The sequence below is a fragment of the Argentina silus genome, assembly GCF_951799395.1.
Source record: "Argentina silus genome assembly, chromosome: 16".
Classification (NCBI taxonomy): Eukaryota; Metazoa; Chordata; class Actinopteri; order Argentiniformes; family Argentinidae; genus Argentina; species Argentina silus.
In genome coordinates, this window is record NC_139670.1 from 8,945,093 (window position 1) to 8,964,506 (window position 19,414).

A 19,414-nucleotide genomic window follows, 5' to 3' on the forward strand; every position below is an offset into this window, starting at 1 on the left:
TTATTGGTGGGAAGCTGTCACTGGTGGCGCGTTACCGCCACCCTCTGGCACTCGGCTGAAAATGAGGAGTAGATACATTAGCCTGCTTGGCTCTCTGACATTGAACATAATATCTGTTAATCTCGTCATCTACCCTTGCAAAATAAAACATTGTATCAGGATAGCCAGTGATTAATACATTAACATTAACATTGAACTCCAAAATGAGACGCAAGCATAGATTCTACAGATGTGTTGCTGTGTTACCAAACTTTTATTTTGAAGTGTGGTGATGAACCGGATGCAGAACACGCTTTAGCAGGTCATAGAAAGAAAACGTGTTCACATGTGAAAATAGAAGTGCTGCTGAAACGAGGTACAGTACTAACACTATTGTGATGGCATATTTTAATTATTTTTTATCTGATCTTTCTTAACTACTCATGAATTGTGTTGCAAGTCTCTTAACAGAACGATCCGTGCTGATTTGATGTATAAGTGGTTGGTTTTAAGCTGAACTAATGCAATGCAACACCACCCTTGGTTAGGTAGCTCGGACCCGGTTCAGAGAAGCTGTCTAAATCCTTTATCAAACTTTTAAAGCATGCTTACTGCCAGGATAAGGGTATAGGCACGAGCAGCTAACTAGTTTGCCATACTCTTCATACCATACCATGTTGTGGTGTTGGTGACACAGCCGGTTAGCTTGCTCACTGCGGAACAGGTAAACAAGAAAAACAAGGGCCTCAAGTTTAATGTGTCACTCACTGTCCCCCGAACCTTTCCAGCAGACCCTGAGAACCTGCCACAATGACATCTTTAGCCCATCAGCTGAAGCGGCTTGCCTTGCCACAAAATGATCAAAATCTGCTTAATCGTAAGGAGGTTGCCTCCCTACTTTTTAATCCTAATGATGCTGCCAACATGGACAAAAGTACCTTCTATGCACTGGGTAAGCTTTTAATTGGTGGATAACATGATTCTGATATGTTTATGGACTTAGTCAATACCATAGTCCTGCATGATTTGACAGAATGACATGTACTTCCTTACTTCAATAGTTGCTGTAGATACATTCATTCATTCATACGTTCACCCTGATTGTCTCTCATTTGTATGGTCACAGGTTGCACAGGTCTGGAAGAATTGCTCGGCATCGAGCCTGCATTCAATGAATTCCAGGACACCCTCTTCAGCCAGGCATCAATGAGTCTGGAGCGCAGTGTCCAGTCCAAAGAGGTCAATAAGAAACTGGACACCGGCATCTCCCTGTTCCTCACACGTCTGTCACCATACTTCCTCCTCAAGCCAGCCCAGAAGTGCATAGAGTGGCTTGTACACAGGTATCCTCATTCAGCATCCTCTATTGTGTGATGTCTATCTGTTTTGGTGTTCACATCTGTTCCTGGCTGTTCCACTGACAAGCACAGCCTTGAGTCTGACTGCCTTGTTATGCATTGCAGGTTTCACATCCATCTGTACAACATGGACAGTCTGATCGCCTGTGTCTTGCCCTACCATGAAACTAAGGTGTTTGTCAAGGTCATTCAGCTCTTCAAGTTGAGGGACCCCACAAACCAATGGAACTGGCTGGAGAGCCTTCAGGTAACTGTCAAAGAAGCTCTTATCACCGTTTATGAGCACAACTGCAATGCTCCACGTTTTGAGTCAAGAGATACCAAACATTTTATAGAAACAGTGCAGAAGTAGGGAAGTTGAACATGTTGTGTTGTTGTGTATTCCTGAAAGTTACCATCAACCATTTTGTTACAGAAACCGGGAGTTCCCTTGGCCAGAGGAACTCTCATCACTCACTGCTACAAAGACTTGGGCTTCATGGATTTCATCTGCACCCTTGTGACCAAGTCAATCAAGGCAAACCAAAAAACACATTACACCCGTCCTCCATGTTGTTTAGATGTTGTCCTTTCTTCCTTACCCATCTCAAATCCTAATCCTGACCTGTCTGTCTTTTCATTACAGGCCTATTCAGGACATACTGGCAACTGTGCCCAGCTTAGAGTGATATTCTCCTTCTACGCCTCCACCATAGTACCAGCATTGGATGCTGTTGAGAAAATCACAGACACAATCATATCTAAGCTCCTGCCTTATGTACAGAAGGTGAGGTACAATTTGGCCTAAGGGGACATTTCAAGTGTTTTTAGCATAAGTAGCTCTTTTTAAGACACTACAGTGAGCTAATAATCTCTTGTGTGTGTCTAGGGTTTGAAGTCCTCCCTGAGTGACTACAAGGCTGCCACCTACATGATAGTGTGTCAGCTGGCCGTGAAGGTGGTGATGGAGGCCCAGCTGGTGGATACCCTGGCCCTGCATATCAGCAAGTCCCTGTGCAAGGAACCTGTGATGTCCAAAGAGGGCCTGGGCTGCCTCATTGTCCTCCTGCAGAACCAGAAGGAGGGATCCGTAGGGCAGAAGTGAGTCAGGAATTTAAACAATTTTGACTTTTTGCCAGTTTCCGATATGCCTGATATGGCACTGTCACTTTAGGACTAAACAGCAATTTGTTCATGCCCAGATATGTGTTGCAGAATTGGTGTTCTATGGCTTTGATGGGGATATTATAATTTTTTTGTTCCCTAGAGCATTTGGCCACCTGTGTGCCGTGCCCTCCCTGGTCCCCACCCTTCAAGCTATGGCAGCTGTTCATGACATCAGTCCCCTGCTGCGCTATCTGCTGCCTCACCTGGTTCACTCCGTGGTCACTGGCACTGGTACTGATATTGGCTCCGGTGAGTCGCAGAGTAATGCCTGCCCCTGCCCATCTTTCTACTATAGTTTCACCTGGTTGCACCAATTAACTGTCACTTAATCTCCTGAATGTGAAATCTGAAAGTGTTTTCTTCTTGTTTGTCATAGATGATATGGAGACTGAGGAGCCATCAGAAAGCTCGAGCCACAGGAGCCTTTTTGAGTCTGTCCTTCAGGCCATTCCTCTCTGCAAAGGCCTGGACAACACTGTAGCAAAGTAATACATTTTGGAACTCATTTTGTTGTCCTGTTGCACAACATTTTATTAATTGATACTTGCAATGGTTCAGTCAGTTGTTTCAAATATGTAAATGTCTATTTTAAGTGAGGTGATCTGAATATGTCTGGTCATGCCACACCCAGGTTACTCCTTGAGGAATACCTCTCCCAGAGTCAGCTTTCTGCCGAGAATCTCACTGCCCTCAACCAGCGCTTGCTGCCATTGGTCCGATTGATTGAGTCAAAGTAAGTTTCATCTGACAACCCCGCCATCTCTCCTTTCTGCAGAAGACTTCCTTCAATTACATCCTTATTCTAAACCCATGCATCACAAGGTAACATTTGCTATCATGGTCATATGGTCATTTTCAGTATATACTACTTTCTTTTTTTTGGACTTGCACCCCCATCACTCTCAGCTCCCTATCCACTGACCTAGCACTTGGCTCTTCTCCTCCTCCCACTGTGTATTGTATACACAGCAGGGGAGGCTGGTGGAAGAAGAAATCAGAGGACGGGCTCATTGTAATGCATGGAATAGAATGAGGAATGGCATCAAACACGTGTACCATCCCTCATTCCTTTCCATGCATTACAATGAGTCCGTCCTCCGATTTCTACCTCCACCAGCCTCCCTTGATACAGACATTATACTGACTGGTCTGTTGTTGCAGGTACTCAGGGGCTCTGGATTTGGTCGTGGAGGCCCATGTGAGTGACATCACCAGCGCAGAGGACAAGAACATCTTCCACCAGTTCATCTCTATGACCATGAGCAGTGGCAAGTACCAGGTATGGTACAATACACAGCAAGGCCTCGGTAGAGATGTGTGTCAGTGTCAACTGTCTTTTGCCTGCTGAGTTTGAGTTTCACGCTCTCCTGTTGTTTTGGTCATAGATTTTAGGCGACTCTGACACCTCCCTCCTGCTCAGTCTGAAACACCCGCTCCCTTCTGTGAGAAACATGGCCGTGGAATACCTGATGGGGATTCTTGCTTCAGGAAATGTGTGTAATCCTTCCATACAGCGAAAACTAGTTGGTCGTAGCTCCTGCAGTCATTCCTCCAAAATACTCTCTGTATGCCATTATGTTTTCCTGAAGCTGTTATGACTTGCGTTTGTCCCAGCAGGATGTGTTAGAGACGGCGTTCCTAAAGGAAGCTCTGCTGGAGCGTATCAAGGATGATGTTCCGGAGGTGGTAGCAGCAGCCCTGAAGGCTCTAGAGGTGAGTGGAGGGGGAACATTGACAATGTTGCACATTACATGACACTGTTGTACAGTACGTCAATATGATCTGAAAATATTTTAATAAACATTTAATAAACATATCATTAACATATCTAGATTGGTAAATGTAAACATAGTTAAGCATTGTTGATTTTATGACCTGTTTTGTTTACCTCAACAGCTGTATATTGATCGTCTGGACCCAGAAGAGACTTTCTCATGTTTGCTCTCCCTGCTACAACGCATAGATCTCTCAAAGGCTGGACACTGGTTAGTGCTGGTCACACCATATCTAGATGCAGTTATTCAGTTACTTACATGTACATGCCCACGTATGTTATCCATATGTATTACACGTTATCCATATATATTACACGTTATTCATATGTATTACACACATCTGTGTGTGTGCGTATTTATGTATAAACCTATGGCTTGTGTGTGTCTCCCTGGAATGTAGGTGTCCTGTGTTGAAGGATGCCGTGAGGGTTCTGGATAAACCCCAAGTGGTTGAGGACCTGAGGATGAGTGTTGGGTGGAGACTGCTGCCTTTCCTGGTGGTCACCTCCGCCCTGCCCGCCTCTCCAGACCTCCAGCTGGCCACCTTTGTCGCCCAGTCCTCCCTCATAGCCCAGCTCCCCCTCACACAGGGCTGGTCACAGGGTAACCACAACGAAACATCTAGACGCTCATTAGAAACGCTTTGGTTGTTTTGTTTTTGTCAATAAGGACCTGCGTCATGTTCATAAGAACATGATTGACTAAGAACATGATTGTGTGGAATTCAGGCGAGGCTGGTGGAGGCAGAAATCGGAGGATACCATTCCTCATTCCATTCCATGCCTTACAATGAACCCGTTCTTCGATTTCTGCCTCCGCCAGCTTCCCCTAGTGCAATTTGGAAAAGTGCAACTACTATCCTAGGTCCAATTCGCTAGATAGTGAGGATGATTGACTGAGTTTTTCAGGTGGTGTGGGTACTGAAACTGCTGCCTATGAAAACTGAAACTGCTGCCTCTCCCCTCTGTTCATAGTGCTAAACGAGGTGTTGGAGAGAAGCTCTCAGCCAGACTTCATAGAGTTGGCGAACCAACATCTCATCTCCACACTGACGAAGAATCTGTCTGCTATGGACCCCTTCACCAAACGCAACACTGTGAGTTACTAGAACTCTTCTGACTCCATTTCTCAAAGTCAAAGTGCAGGTTAAATAAATGTGTATCGCTTTGACACACTGGTACATGTTGTCGTTCCCCTGGTAGGCCACACTGGACGGCCACGTGTGTATGTAATAGTATGAATAGAGATGTCTCTGAGGAAGTGGACAGGTATCTCCAGGAAGTGAGTTTATCTGTTTTGGCCCAGTCTGAAAATGACCATGGGTGTATCAGTCGCCCGGGGTCAGATAACTGGGCCTACAGTGATGTGGTGCGTTAAGCTTATTGCCTGCTCTGTTAGTGACAGACTAATAAAACCCATGTGCCCACAAATGTGTTGGTGAAAGACAAAGAAAAGCATCCAGAATCGGTGTTCAAAACACCTTTGAGTAGTGGAGTCTGGCACCCCTAACTGCCCAATGCACTGGTGAGAGTTGTCACATTGCTGGGTCTGTCACTTAGCCTACAATTCTGCAGCCACAAATTGATTTTGATTTGGGAAGGTTCCATAACACAACTCACAATTGAACTTTGACCCTTGTCCATGTCCCTGTAGCTGGAGCAGCTGTCGGAGACGGTGATGCAGCAGCGGGGCAGCGGTCTGAGGGAGAGGGCAGCCTTTGTGGTGCTGAGCCAGGCCTTGCTGCAGGGTCTGGGGGACCTGAGTGAGACCCACCACCTCCACACAGCCCAGAAGGTCTACTGTATACTGGAGCCTGCTCTGTTGGAGCTCACTAAACGAGATATGGCCCAGGTGAGAGTGGACTCATGAGGGGATGTATTTATGTAATATATGCCATGTGTTTAACATGATTGGTGTATGGCTTGTCATCTGTATATACAATATGCTATATAAATAAAGTTTGATTGGATGATATGAGGATAGAGAGAGGTAATGACCCGACTAGCAGTTTGAGAACCGATATTTACTAATGAGAGATTTCGTTTGATAATGGGATATTTGCACTGGTGGCTTGAATGATATTTCCTGTCTTTATTTACCCTCTAATTCCCTTACCTGATCCTCTTTTGCTTGCTGCAGTCTGTTGTGGAGCAGGGAGACACATCTGCTTCCTTCTCAATGGGGCTGGTAGAGTACCTCCAGCATCTGCGAGCGGGGGAGTCTGGGGAGGCAGAGTATGGAGTGCTGCTGGTCTCACTGCTCAGGGGACTCATCTCCAGCCTCAAGTGCCACGACACATCCTTCAAAGGTAACAGTTGCACTGGTGAAACGACACCGTTCCTATTCAACGGAATTCAACAGCTATACTATATCAAAATGGAGGGCTAGACACATTGCATTTATGCGCGGGTTCTCTGTGCCGGGTTTGTCACTCACTGAGCAACAAAAAAAACAAAAAGGGATCTGATTGACTGACTGTTGCCGTGTGTTTATCTCAGGTGAGACGTGGTGGAACCCAGAGAAGCTGGACAGCAACACCTGCCGCTACCTCCACCTGCTGTGTCGCATGTTTGACGTCATCATCACAGGAGCCAGCCAGGGGCCCATGGTACCCAGTTTCAGAGCCCTGATGAAGCTGCTGTTTCAGGTATTCTTCCATGTGTACTTTATGGATGTCAGTGTGATGTCAGTGTGATGCTTCTGATCATTTCACAGTTTGTCAAATACTGGACATGTATAGATCATTTATGCAGTATGGTACCTTGATTGTATTGGGTACAGATTTACTGTGTGTCTCACACTGTGCCTTATACCAGTCCCTTTTCTATCTGTTCCAGGTTCATCTGAGTGATCCACTGGAGCTGTTCAAGTTTCTATCTCTGCTGTGGGGTTACAACAGTAATCTAGGAGACCAGCTGGACTGCAGGGTCAACGCCATCCTGCAGACCCAGGCTCTCTACGTAGGCAGAGCCCTCCTCAGTCCCCAGCCAGGGAATACCCTGACCCTACTGGCCTCCGACTCATCTCCAGGTAGGCCAGACTGGATGGTCACATCTTAGTTCTTGATGTAATGTTGTGAATGGAGCTGTCTCTCGAGAAGTGGACAGGTATCTCCGGGAATTGAGTTTGAGACCATGTCATTTAATATTGTCTGTTTAGAGGGTTTGGCTCAGTCTGAAAATGACCTTGGGTGTATCAGTCGTCTGGGGTCAGACAACTGGGCCTACAGTGATGTGGTGCGTTAAGCTTATTGCCTGCTCTGTTAGTGACAGACTAATAAAACCCATGTGCCCACAATTCTCAGTAAAAAAGTAGTAACAAGCTTTCTGAATCCAGAGAGTTTTCAATCCACACATCAACACTGATGCTGAAATATCTATGAATCTGTGGAGTAAAGAAATCTACTCGGTTTTTCTGCACTCGGTTTTTCTACACGGTTAAATATTGATCGTGTGATCTTGTTCCCACCTCTTGTTCTCTGGTGTGACAATGGCTGTGTTTGTGTCCATCCACAGTGGTGCTGTCCCTGCTGGCCTGTCTGAGCTCTGCAGTGCGTGAGGTGAGGAGGGCAACCATTGCCACCCTGCAGGCCCTGTCTGAGGTGGACAGCTCCCCCTTCAGCCCCATCATAAACAGGCTACTGAAGAACACCGAGGAGCTCGTCGCTGATCCCTCCCATCTCAGCCAGGTCAGACACACACACACTGACGCACACTCACTTGCACAAACATACACACGTTTGATGAATCATCTGTTACCGCGAAGGACCCAAATATTATTCAAGTTATATACACTCAGTCAGCTACATTGTTTAGCCTCATTCGTGAATAATAATAAACATGTCTGCAGGCCCTTGGCAAGCTCTATGAGGAAGCTGTGACTGGGAAAGGCAAGGCTGAGAACAAGAAGCTTCTAGCATCTCTGGAGCAGCTACTGCAGTGCATGCAGGCACCCAACTGCCCCTCTTACACCGCCAAGGCTGTTCTGAGGGCCCTGCCAGAGGTCAACGGAGAGGTGAGGAGAGAGGGAATGGAGCACGATAGCCATCTAAGAAGGCCCTGTAACTGTATTGTTTTGGTGACATTTTGTGATCTAGGCTTGGTAGGTGTAAAGCCACGTCTTATTTCCCCTTTCTCCCTTAGTCTGTGCTGTCGGGCCAGTTGCCTGTACTGGAGCGTCTGCTGGAGCAGTGTGGGCCGGAGCCCCCCACTCTCCTGAAGGACGAGGCTCTGCTGATGCAGCTGGTCCTAGGGAAGTACAACGAGCAGGCTGCCCCCCTCCTGGTCCGGGACCAGGCCTGCCTGGAGCTGTTCATCAGAGCCCTGCGGACCCCAGCCCAGCCTTACCTTGACATCCCCAGCTTCCAGATCATAGCCCTGGAACAGGTAAGATACCGCTCTCATTGAGATTCATAATAGTAATGATGATGTCATAATTGTATACATTTTAAACTTCTTAAACCAATGTGTCATTTTTGCCGCACTCCAGTGGCTTCACACCCAAGCATATTGTCACAGTGATAGCTTTTTATGCAGTGATAGCTTTTTGCTGATCATCTCTGTGCCACCATAACTCATCATAAGTCCCATCATCACCTGATCTCTGTCCTCAGATCACCAAGCCCTTCTTCTCCGCCGTGGCAGACGAGAAGGTCCAGCAGAGGCTTCTGGGAATCATGTTTGACCTTCTGGTGGAGAGCAGGACCCCGCTTGTGGCTCAGTCCATCAACAGTGTCTTCAAAGGGGTGAGGAACCTCTTAGATGAACTGAGAAATAGCCATGTCTGTGATGGTTTTAAAATATTGTTTACCCTAACACTATACTACTTCTCCCCTAGATTGCTGTGGATGGTGAGCTAGTGGCTAACGAGCTAGCACCAGCAGAGAAACCCAAAGTGACTGTATCAGTGCAGCAGACCCGCAGGAGCACAATGTTACAGAGGTACAGACCTAGCATGGACCCTACATTAAACATTACATTATCCTACAATGCAGCAGAGGCTAGTGGAGGTAGGACGGGTCATTGTAATGCATGGAATGGAATGAGAAATGGCCATTCCGAATTCCGTTCCATGGATTACAATGAGCCTGTCCTCCGATTTCTACCTCCAACAGCCTCCACTGCTACAATGTCCTCTTTATGATTTTTTTTTGGAGAATTGAGTTATTATTCTCTCCTCAGGAGGACACAGGACACTGCTCAGGCAACACCAGAAGTGGGCACTGTCTCTTGGCAGAGAGTGACACTCATCCTGGAGCTGCTGCAGCACAAGAAGAAGCTGAAGAAGCCTCAGATGCTGGTTCCTGCCCTTTTCACCCTCCTCTCCAGGTAAACCCTTATTCTACATTTAGATAGGAATCCTTACCTTCCTCCCTTCATTGAAGGAATCGCTGATCTCACATAACAGGGTTGATCAAATCAATATGGTGGAACCTTTGATCCCATCCATCCAACTACGTTAGATCTGTGAGTACCTTCAAAAAGAAAAGAGGGAGGAAGTACTTCCGGAGTATTAAAACATGGCCTCAACGTTTAATAGTCATGTCCATGTCATTCATTTGATTGGTACTGTAGTTGACCCACTGCTCTCTGCCCTCCCCAGGTGTTTGGAGACATCCACGACAGAGCAGGGGAACATGGAGTACACCAAGCAGCTGCTCCTCAGCTGCCTACTCAACATCTGCCAGAAGCTGTCTCCAGATGGAGGCCCCGTTAGCGCAGGTAAGGACCAAGCAGAGAGACTGCTGCCCCACAGGGTTGCCTCAGTAGGCCTATACTGTCCTGGAGGACACAGCATTGTGGACAGGCTTTTGTTCCAGCCTAGTACTTACTCACCGGGTGAGTTGAGATTAGTTGGATCAGATGTGTATATACTAGGCTGGAACAAAAGGCTGCACACTACAGCTGCAGACTGGTGTGGTTAGGCTGTGTGTGTGACTATGTGTCCTCTCTGCAGATGTGCTGGACGAGGACAAGTTCAACGTGGAGTTGGTGGTGCAGTGTGTGAGAGTGTCAGACATGCCCCAGACCCACCACCATGCCCTGCTCCTGCTGGCCACTGTGGCTGGCATCTTCCCTGTGAGTACCGTCCCAGCTCATCCTCCACCATCTCTACCTGTTTTAGTTAATGTTATTATTTTCTGAGAGGGGGGGGGGGTGCTTACAGGGAAAGTGCAATAATAAATAATTGTATCAATATGATTGATACAACCAACCATAACATCTTGGACAATCAATGTCTTATCGAAAGGGAGTTCCCTAGAACGTACCATTCTGAACTGATTTTCCCATCCCTCCCCAGGAGAAAGTCCTACACAACATCATGCCCATCTTCACCTTCATGGGAGCCAACATCATGCGTATGGACGACGCCTACAGCTTCCAGGTCATCAACAAGACTGTCCAGACAGTTATCCCTGCCCTAATCAAGGTGAGTGATCCAGTGCCCAGTCACGTAGAATGTCTATGACTTGCCATTTGTCTTTGGTTATTGTCTGCCAATCTTTTAAAATAACAAAAACGTTTTTTCGTATGTTTGCTGTTTTAGTATGAACATTACTTGCAAATGACCAGCCCATTCCAATGCTCACTGTGTGTGTGTGTGTGTGTGTGTGTGTGTGTGTGTGTGTGTGTGTGTGTGTGTGTGCGTCTGAGTGTGTGTGTGTGCGCGTGTGTGCGCGTGTGTGCGCGTGGGTTCTTTGATGTAATGCTCGACTGTGAACCCAAATAAAGTATTGAAATGTGTGTGTCTTCCTGTGTTGTCCTAGGCCCATGAGAGTGACGACGGAAAGTCTTCTGGCCACATGGAAGCTGTAGTGACGCGGATCATCTACGTGTTCTCTGACGCGCTGCCCCATGTGCCCGAGCACCGCAGACTGCCCATCCTGACACAGCTGGTGACCACCCTGGGGCCTGCCCGCTTCCTCTGGGTCCTACTGCTGCTCCTGTTCAAGCAGCATGCCACCCAGACTGCAGCCAGCACCAGTGGCTCAGAAAAGGTTGGTTGTCAAGGAAAGCCTGATTGAAACAGCTATACATGAAATGTGTGTGTGTCATCAACCCCCATGCAAAATATTAATGTAATGTTAATTTAACAATAAATGTAAAGTTTGTCTAAGTATGCTGTCATGGTAAGATCGTTCTTGACGGTGAGAAACTATGACAAATTGATTGTAAGCAGTGACAGATTTGATGCTCTCTAGTTGATGGTTTCGGCGACCATGTTTGTGTGTTGCCAGGATGCTGCGTTGGAGAGGGATGTAGAGTTCTGGATCTCTGTGTGCTGTGAGTTTGACGTTCCCGATCAGCTCACATCCCTCATCAAGATCCTGCAGTATCTGATGGAGCTGCCACAGGACAAGGAGGATGGTGAGAAATTACCCTAAAAGAACATCTGCAATACATGTACAATGCATTTAGAATACATGTACAATACATTTAGAATACATGTACAATACATTTAGAATACATCTACAATACATTTAGAATACATCTACAATATATATGCAAATCATTTACAATATATGAAATAACACTGAACTGTGGGGGAACGATAACGCAGAAATTGGGTGTGGAGGGTGAGGGTGTGGGAGTCCTCTTCCAGTGAAATCTCGCAATGCTGAAACCGGTGATGTGGCTAAGGACGTAAGATACATCATCGGGGAAAATGCTGACTCCTATATCAAATACATCTACAGCACGATATATAACCACAAACTCCATTGTTGTGTGTGCAGGTCCAGTGAAGCCAAAGCCTAGCAGGGGGGCTAAGAAGGAGGAGGAGAAGGCAGAGGAGCTGATCTTTAACACTGAAGCCCACAGCAGCAAGGAGCTGCGCCACTACAAATTCCTCTCTGTGTCCTTCATGGCCCAGCTGCTGGCCTCAAGCAGCTTTGTGGGGAAGGTACGTCCTGGTTCAGATCCAGGTTCAGTGTGAGGTGGCTCAGTGAATGTATTACCGCGGTATAACATTATAATGTGTCCTTCAGGTTGCAGATGGTGGGGACGATATGGACAGGTCCCTGCAGAAACTACAGCAGAGGTGAAACTCTATTTAGACTAGCCTAAAAAGTACACACGCATGATTCATGTAATGCTAATGCACACTGGCCAAAGTTTTGGTCAACAGATCTTTATCAGGTCGTGTTATATTACATGAAGAAATGGTAACATGTAAAGTTCCATAAGAAATGCCTGAGACAAATGTCTTTCCTGGTTTTCCTGTGTAGCCTTCTAGAGGAGGTCCTGCGCTACATTCACACTGTGGCTCTCTGTGTGGAAGAGAATGCAGACAAGCCCACCGCCAAGTTCTGGAGAGCACTGCTCAACAAGGCCTACGATGTTCTGGACAAAGTATGTCTACTACTGCAGTACTTGTTATAGAAAAGAGAGAGTTGGGCAACAAAAATGTTAGGCCCAAGAAATGTATATGACACTTGAACCACAAATCAGTCAATCCTAAGAGAAAGCCTTTGAAGACAATCAGGCTTGCATTGTGACACGTCTCTGTTCTTGATCACCAGGTGAACGCTCTGTTGCCCACGGATACCTTCATCACAGTGATGAGAGGCCTCATGGGTAACCAGCTGCCATCTGTGCGGCGCAAGGCCATGGAGCTTCTCAACAACAAGCTGCAGCAGAAGACCCAATGGCAGGAGGAGCAGGTCAGCACACACACACACACACACACACACACACACACACACACACACACACACACACACTTTTTATAACCAACTTTCAGTTCTAACCTAGACCTCTCCATCCCTCTCCCAGGTTACGGTGCTTCTGGAGCTGACGGGCGACCTGCTAAACATTGTGGGTGGGGGTCACTCTAAGGTCAGGGAGGAGGAGGAGGAGGAGCAGGCCATCAACAGACAGACAGCCCTCTACAGCCTCAAGCTGCTGTGCCGCAGTTTTGGCGCCGACCACCAGGCGGCATTTGTTCCAGTGCTGATCCGCGCCGTGGAGATCGTGATTTCGCCGCAGGAGAAGAAGAATGTGATGGGCAGTGCCCTGTTGTGTATCGCCGAGGTGACCAGCACTCTCAAAGCCCTCGCCATCCCTCAACTGCCCAGGTACTGAGGTTCAACCACACAGCAGTGCTACCCTTATTTATCTGTACTTAGCGGGCAGCATAGTAACCTTGACAGAGCAGTGCTTTTGACTGCTCTATTAACTCTTTATTCATATGATTTGATTACACTTCAGATGTTTTGATAACGTATTTACTATTTATGTTACAGACAAACCAAGTGTAAAGTAATTGATAGTCAGTTATATCAGAGGTCTGATTCTGGGCTCCCCACTCTGTGCTTTTCCAGGTTGATGCCTGCCGTGCTTCACGCTCTGACAGAGCGGAAGGACGTGTTGACCAATGAGATCTACCTGCTGAGTGCAGTCACGGCCCTGCACCGTGTGGTTGAGACCCTGCCTCACTTTATTAGCCCCTACCTGCAGGACACACTGCTCCAGGTGAGGCCACACACACACACACACACACACACACACATCTCTCTCTGCACATTGTGAATATGTGGCCACCCCTGATTGAAATTAGGTAAATTAGTGGTGTAACAGTACCTGTCCTCCCTCCAGGTGGCTCATCTGACACGGGTGACAGAGAAGGTTGGCATGTCCCCACAGCTGAGCATTCGTCTGACCTCTCTCAGGACCACCATGGCTACCAAGGTGCCCCCCAGGGTGCTGCTGCCCACCATCACCAAGTGCTACAGCAAGATGGTGGACTCCAAGCAGGTAGGTGGTGATGGACCTGGAGCTGTCTGGTGTATATGTTGTTGACCCCCAGTGATATAGCTTGACTTTTTAACACAACTCAGTGGTGAAAGAGACCTCTTTCTCAATGGGACTTGTCTGGTTGAATGAGTAAATAAAGAGCTGGGAAGCAAGCTTTATTTTAGCATAGAAAGAAGGTCTAGTATTCATGGTCATGTATTGTTTACAATCAATGTATGTAGTTTGATTTCAGACTAAAGTAAAGAATAGTGAGATGAACTGAGATATTTGACAGTGTCTCTCTCTGCCATTCATTTCCACAGAGCCAGCTCGGTCCCCTGATGGGCATCTTGAAACAGCACATTGGTAACATGGAGAAGGATCAGCTGAACTCCCACCAATCAGAGCTGACATCCTTCTTCCTGATTGCTCTGGACTTCAGAACCAAACACTGCCAGGTATGTCTCTGTCTGTCTGTCTGTATCTGACTGTGTCTCCGTCTGTTGGGATGTATCTGTTTGAAAGACACTGCAGACTTAGATTGAGAGCACTCTTCGTGTTGAACTGAACTAAAAGATGTATCCTCAACAAATTACCTTGGTCGTCGACTGCCATTGTTAACAGACTGGTCTGTGTGTCTCTGCAGGGTAATCTGGAGAAGACCAAGGAGATCGAGGGCTTTGTGATTGACTGCCTCCTGGCCATGGTCATGAAGCTCTCTGAGGTCTCCTTTAGACCCCTGTTCTTCAAAGTATGTATCTTGAATTACGATGCCGTCCTAAGTTGGTTTTGTCTGCTTTGTGTTTGTTTCTTCCTTAGACTCAGATTCTCAACATCCTCTTAGCTTGGTCTAGATTCACCGTAATCCCTAAAAAATCCAAGATTTACAACTTTTCTATGTGCCCATGCAGCTCTTTGATTGGTGCAAAACGGAGAGCAAGGACCGGCTTCTGACCTTCTACCGTCTGGCCGACTGCATCGCTGACAGACTCAAGGGACTCTTCATCCTGTTCGCTGGACACCTGGTCAAGCCCTTCTCTGACCTCCTTCGACAGACCAACGTCACGAAGACAGGTGGGTCATCTGAGATATAGAGCCTTGTGCAGCATGTACTTGCTGTTGTCTCCCGAAACGTTTCACCCCTTGACAGGGCGGGTTCGAAACCACACGTTGCCACTTTCTGATCTGTATCCCTCCTTGTTCTGGAATGTCCTCTCAATACTTTTGGCAGTATTAATACAAAAATGTAAGTAAAATGGAAGGGGAATGAATTTCACTCTCCAAAAAACCCACCGCCGTCCTGTGTGAATCAGACATCTGAATGAGAATGTTAAACAGAAGACAAGTTGACAGTCTGAAGGTCTCTCGCTAACTTACCCTGACTCTCCCCCACTCTCTCCCCTGTTTAGACGATGCCTTCTTTGACTCAGAGGACAACGTGGAGAAGAGCTGCATGCTGCTGCAGTACATCCTGGACTGTCTGCATAAGATCTTCCTGTACGACACTCAGCACTTCGTCAGCAAGGAGAGAGCCGACGCCCTCATGGCACCTCTGGTTGACCAGGTGAGACTCATGTCTCTCACACTTTAACCGAACAATCTGTGATATCTGATTTGATAGATTATCTAATAATGTAACATTTCAACAGTATTGTTATTATATGGTTGTCCTCCACTGATGAGGTGGTGAAAACAAATACAAAACATTTTTTGGCAACCTTCTCTATGCCCTATGTCCTTGCGATCCCCCATAGCAGTCGTGAGTGAGTAACTGTCTGTCCGTCTGTCCATCCATGTGTCTGTAGTTGGAGAACACCCTGGGTGAAGAGGAGGTGTACCAGATCAGGGTCACCAAGCACCTGGTGCCGTGTGTCGCCCAGTTTTCCGTCGCCATGGGAGATGATACTCAGTGGAAGATCCTCAACAACCAGATCCTGCTGAAGACACGCCACAGCTCAGCCAAGGTGAGAGATGTCCTGTCCTGCATAGGAAGTGTATACAGGAAGCTGATGTTAACCGGTGCATTGGTTTCCTTGACATATCGTCCTTAGAACCACTCCAATGAAAAGTTGTGGGAGGGGAGGGGAAGTGTGGGAGGTGTGGTGGAAGTCTAGGATTTACCACTCTGTACTTTAGCTCTTCGGAGGTAAGAATCAAGAAACAAGTCCTGAGTAGCCACAATATATGAGTCCGGTATTTATTGCTTGCAAACAAGAGACAAGAGCGTAACAGCAGCCCAGCGTAGAACCGGGGTTCGTTCAGCACAAGTCTAAAGAGACAATGATCAGGTTCGTCTTTTATACAGTTTAAACATAATACAGGCGCCGCCAAGGCTATCGGCTGATGGGCCTGTGCTTACGTGAGAAAGGGCGGGAGAGAATGAACAATGGGGAGACTTTCTTATTGATTAATCGCCGTTCAACATTTCACACCCATCGACAGGATGCGCCTGTCCCCCCACTATTGCTCTCTCCTACCACTCCCTCAGAGATCACCGCTGTTCATATGGTAAATCATACAGTGCTTCTCAGAACAATGGCTATAGAACTTTAGAGGAGTGGCAAGAGAAAATGTCATCACAGTAGTTACACAAGTTGTATCAGTCATATGAAAGTGTATAACCTGAAAATAGTTCTATGAATGTATTTTCCATAACAGAGGGGAATGGGGGTGGGGGGGGGGGTGTGAGACCAAGCAGTTTGGACACTGTTGTTTAGCTCCCCGATGAGCTAAATTAATTTTACACTCAGTTTGCGGATAGTGATATGGAGCTCCCCATCAAAGCTGTTACAAGCGAGGTCTGTGTGCTTTTGCTTACTGAGGCTGACGTGCGTAGGATGTTTAAGCGAGTCAGCATCAGCAAAGCGGCCGGCCCAGATGGCATCCCAGGCGGTACTCGGATCATGCGCAGACTAACTGGCGGCCCTAACTTTGCCCTCAGGTGCGATTCTCAGCCCTGGTGATGCTGCAGGAGCTGGCCACCAAGCTGAGAGAGAACTACATGACCCTGCTGCCTGAGACTATCCCCTTCCTGGCTGAACTCATGGAGGGTGAGTACACCATCTGTCATCTTCATCCATCTCTGTCATCTTTCCAATCTCCGACAACCCCCTCAAACTGGGATAAGTTAGAGTACAGTAGTAGGCTGTAATGGGGAATATAGTGTAAGATGTAGACTCTTAGGAGACATGTTGGTTTTCACCACACCCAGTGATGGTGAGTGATCAAGTTAGGTGTGACAAGAACTATTATGGTAAATTTAAAGACATATAAGGGTATCCCACACCTAGGGGAAAAGGTCACAAGAAAACAGATGGTCCTAGAATATTTGGAGAATGCAGTCAGAAGGGGTGAGATCAGATAGTGGGGGTTGACCAGAGGGTATGAATGCAATGAGTACAATAGGTCAAAGCTGCAGAAACAGGATAGATGAGTACATGGTCAGCAACAATACTCAAATAGGCTGTGGCATGATGATTGATTGGTATTAACCCATTTGTGCCGACTGCCGCGCGACATCTACCGCCGGTTGCTGCGTTGCGCACATTTGAATTTACCGCCATTTTTGATTTGTCGTAATTTTCATGAGTGCAGCATATAATGCACTGTCATTGGTTCAAATACACATGAGGTGGGTCTTGTTGATTTTTTAAAACCACGTGAGCACCCGAATGTCGTGTCGTGTCGCGGAAAATCAATCAGACATACAAGTGCGTTCGGCGAACCACACGACATTTGGGTCAACAAGACCCACCTCATGTGTATTTGAACCAATGACAGTGCATTATATGCTGCACTCATGAAAATTACGACAAATCAAAAATGCTGCGCTGCGCAGCAACTGGCGGCAAATTCAAATGTGCGTAACGCAGCAACCGGCGGTAGATGCAATGCTGCGTAGCGCAGCATCCGGCACAAATGGGTTAATGGGCCCAAAGTGTGCCAAGAAAACATTCCCCACACCATTACACCACCTCCACCATGAGAAGGTGTACAGGTGTTCCTAATAAAGTGTCCAGTGAGTGTAGATCAAAGGGGTAAAACACTACAAGAGCTGAGGGAAAACTCAGTTCTTGGTTCAGACCACACAGCTGGAACCCAGAGCATGGACTTGCTCTGCTGTCTGATATACCAAGTAAAATATTCCTTAAACACAGAAGTTGTTACGGTCCTTCATTTTCTTACAGTAGTCTGTTCTAATAGGAAAATATGAATGGAGTTTGAGGCTGGAGTCACCTTCTGATTCTATACTAACCTCCTCAAACTGGGATAAGTTCCAGAACACTGAAAATATAATGTGTTGGAGTTTCTACAGCATAGTAATACCCCCTTGTGTTGTCTTCTCGAGTGAGAAGCCTTTATGTTTGTTGTGCCTGTAGGCTAGTCTTTCTAAGGAATGTGGATTGAAGGGTTGGGTGGTTGCCATACTGTTTATACATGTGCATAGGGTAACAGCAAGCAGTGTTCTGCAGTGGCTGCCATTTTGTCTCCTTTGCCACCTCCTTACTAGTGTGTGTTCTCTGCATTACAGACGAATGTGAGGAGGTGGAGCACCAAGTCCAGAAGGTCATCCACGAAATGGAGACCATCTTGGGAGAGCCACTCCAGAGCTACTTCTAACCCGCTTCTTTCATCTAAACATCCCATTCTCTGCTTCTCTAGCAGAGCTCACACCCTAACCCCACCCCCCAGAGGTCTGAGCAGTTCCTCTCCCCGGCTTACTCATTAACTGTTTCTCAGAAATGTGTGTCTATCGGTCAGAATCCAGAGATGGGCGAGACATGAGGTCAACCGTTAGGTCAACTGTCTGTACAGATTATCTTTGATTTCATGTACAGGTACAGATGGCCACATTGGTCTCTGGGTACCTGGCACGTCTTGGAAGCCCAGCTTTAGAGAGAATGTGGTAAAAATATATTATGTGTTAGATGAGAATTGATACTTTTTGTCTGTTGTCTTTTCCCATGTTTAGTTGTATTATATGAATGGGCTTTTTTTACAGCATGTGTTTCTGTTGCAACTTTACTACATTGTATGCATATGCCATTGTAAATGTAAAAGATTGACATTTGTAAACACATTCTAATAAATGTTATTTTGAAGGAACCAGGGTTTGTGAATTATTCATACATGGAAAAAGTGGATGGATATGTCGAGAGCATTCTGACAAACTGCATCACAGTGTGGTATGGCAGCTGCTCTGTCTCCGACCGGAAGGCCCTGCAACAGGTAGTGAAAACTGCCCAGTACATCACCGGTGCCCAACTCCCTGCCATCGAGGTCCTCCAGTGCAGGCGGTGTCTGCGGAGGGCGCGAGGCATCAGTAGGGACACTTCTCACCCCAGCCACGGACTGTTTGTCCTCCTCCCATCCGGGAGGCGGTACAGGAGTCTCTACGTTCCGGCACCAGCAGGCTCAGGAA

The 19,414-nt window shown here is 46.9% G+C and overlaps 1 protein-coding gene across 3 annotated transcripts; it reads left to right on the top strand.

The window, feature by feature from the left end:
• Window positions 1–266: 266 nt before the first annotated feature.
• On the top strand, window positions 267–19,092 carry heatr1 (HEAT repeat containing 1). 3 transcript variants are annotated; one of them, XM_083687382.1, is made up of 44 exons: window positions 267–355; window positions 768–931; window positions 1,106–1,322; window positions 1,443–1,584; window positions 1,753–2,103; window positions 2,206–2,417; window positions 2,584–2,732; window positions 2,860–2,968; window positions 3,115–3,216; window positions 3,645–3,762; window positions 3,869–3,976; window positions 4,098–4,196; window positions 4,380–4,468; window positions 4,659–4,861; window positions 5,233–5,354; window positions 5,912–6,109; window positions 6,398–6,566; window positions 6,757–6,905; window positions 7,096–7,288; window positions 7,774–7,946; window positions 8,108–8,272; window positions 8,401–8,643; window positions 8,871–9,002; window positions 9,095–9,198; window positions 9,439–9,585; window positions 9,860–9,978; window positions 10,214–10,335; window positions 10,559–10,687; window positions 11,025–11,255; window positions 11,496–11,625; window positions 11,994–12,160; window positions 12,246–12,298; window positions 12,486–12,609; window positions 12,780–12,920; window positions 13,033–13,334; window positions 13,581–13,731; window positions 13,855–14,013; window positions 14,316–14,450; window positions 14,639–14,743; window positions 14,904–15,066; window positions 15,402–15,556; window positions 15,798–15,956; window positions 16,934–17,042; window positions 18,524–19,092. In XM_083687382.1, exons 2-44 carry the CDS (start codon window positions 790–792, stop codon window positions 18,610–18,612), a joined length of 6,579 nt encoding a protein of 2,192 aa, XP_083543508.1. In that variant the 5' UTR covers window positions 267–355; window positions 768–789; the 3' UTR covers window positions 18,613–19,092. The 3 variants fall into 3 exon arrangements, with proteins under 3 accessions (XP_083543508.1, XP_083543510.1, XP_083543509.1); XM_083687384.1 differs by having other exon boundaries at window positions 4,101–4,196; XM_083687383.1 differs by having other exon boundaries at window positions 320–355; window positions 771–931.
• The last annotated feature ends 322 nt before the right edge of the window (window positions 19,093–19,414 follow it).

Bases quoted from the DNA above. Each gene is read 5' to 3' on its own strand.
- heatr1 (XM_083687382.1), top strand. From the start codon at position 790: ATGACATCTTTAGCCCATCAGCTGAAGCGGCTTGCCTTGCCACAAAAT. The intron at 3,763-3,868 runs GTATGGTACAAT...TTTTGGTCATAG, and splicing joins TGAGCAGTGGCAAGTACCAG to ATTTTAGGCGACTCTGACAC. The intron at 14,451-14,638 runs GTATGTCTCTGT...GTGTCTCTGCAG, and splicing joins TCAGAACCAAACACTGCCAG to GGTAATCTGGAGAAGACCAA.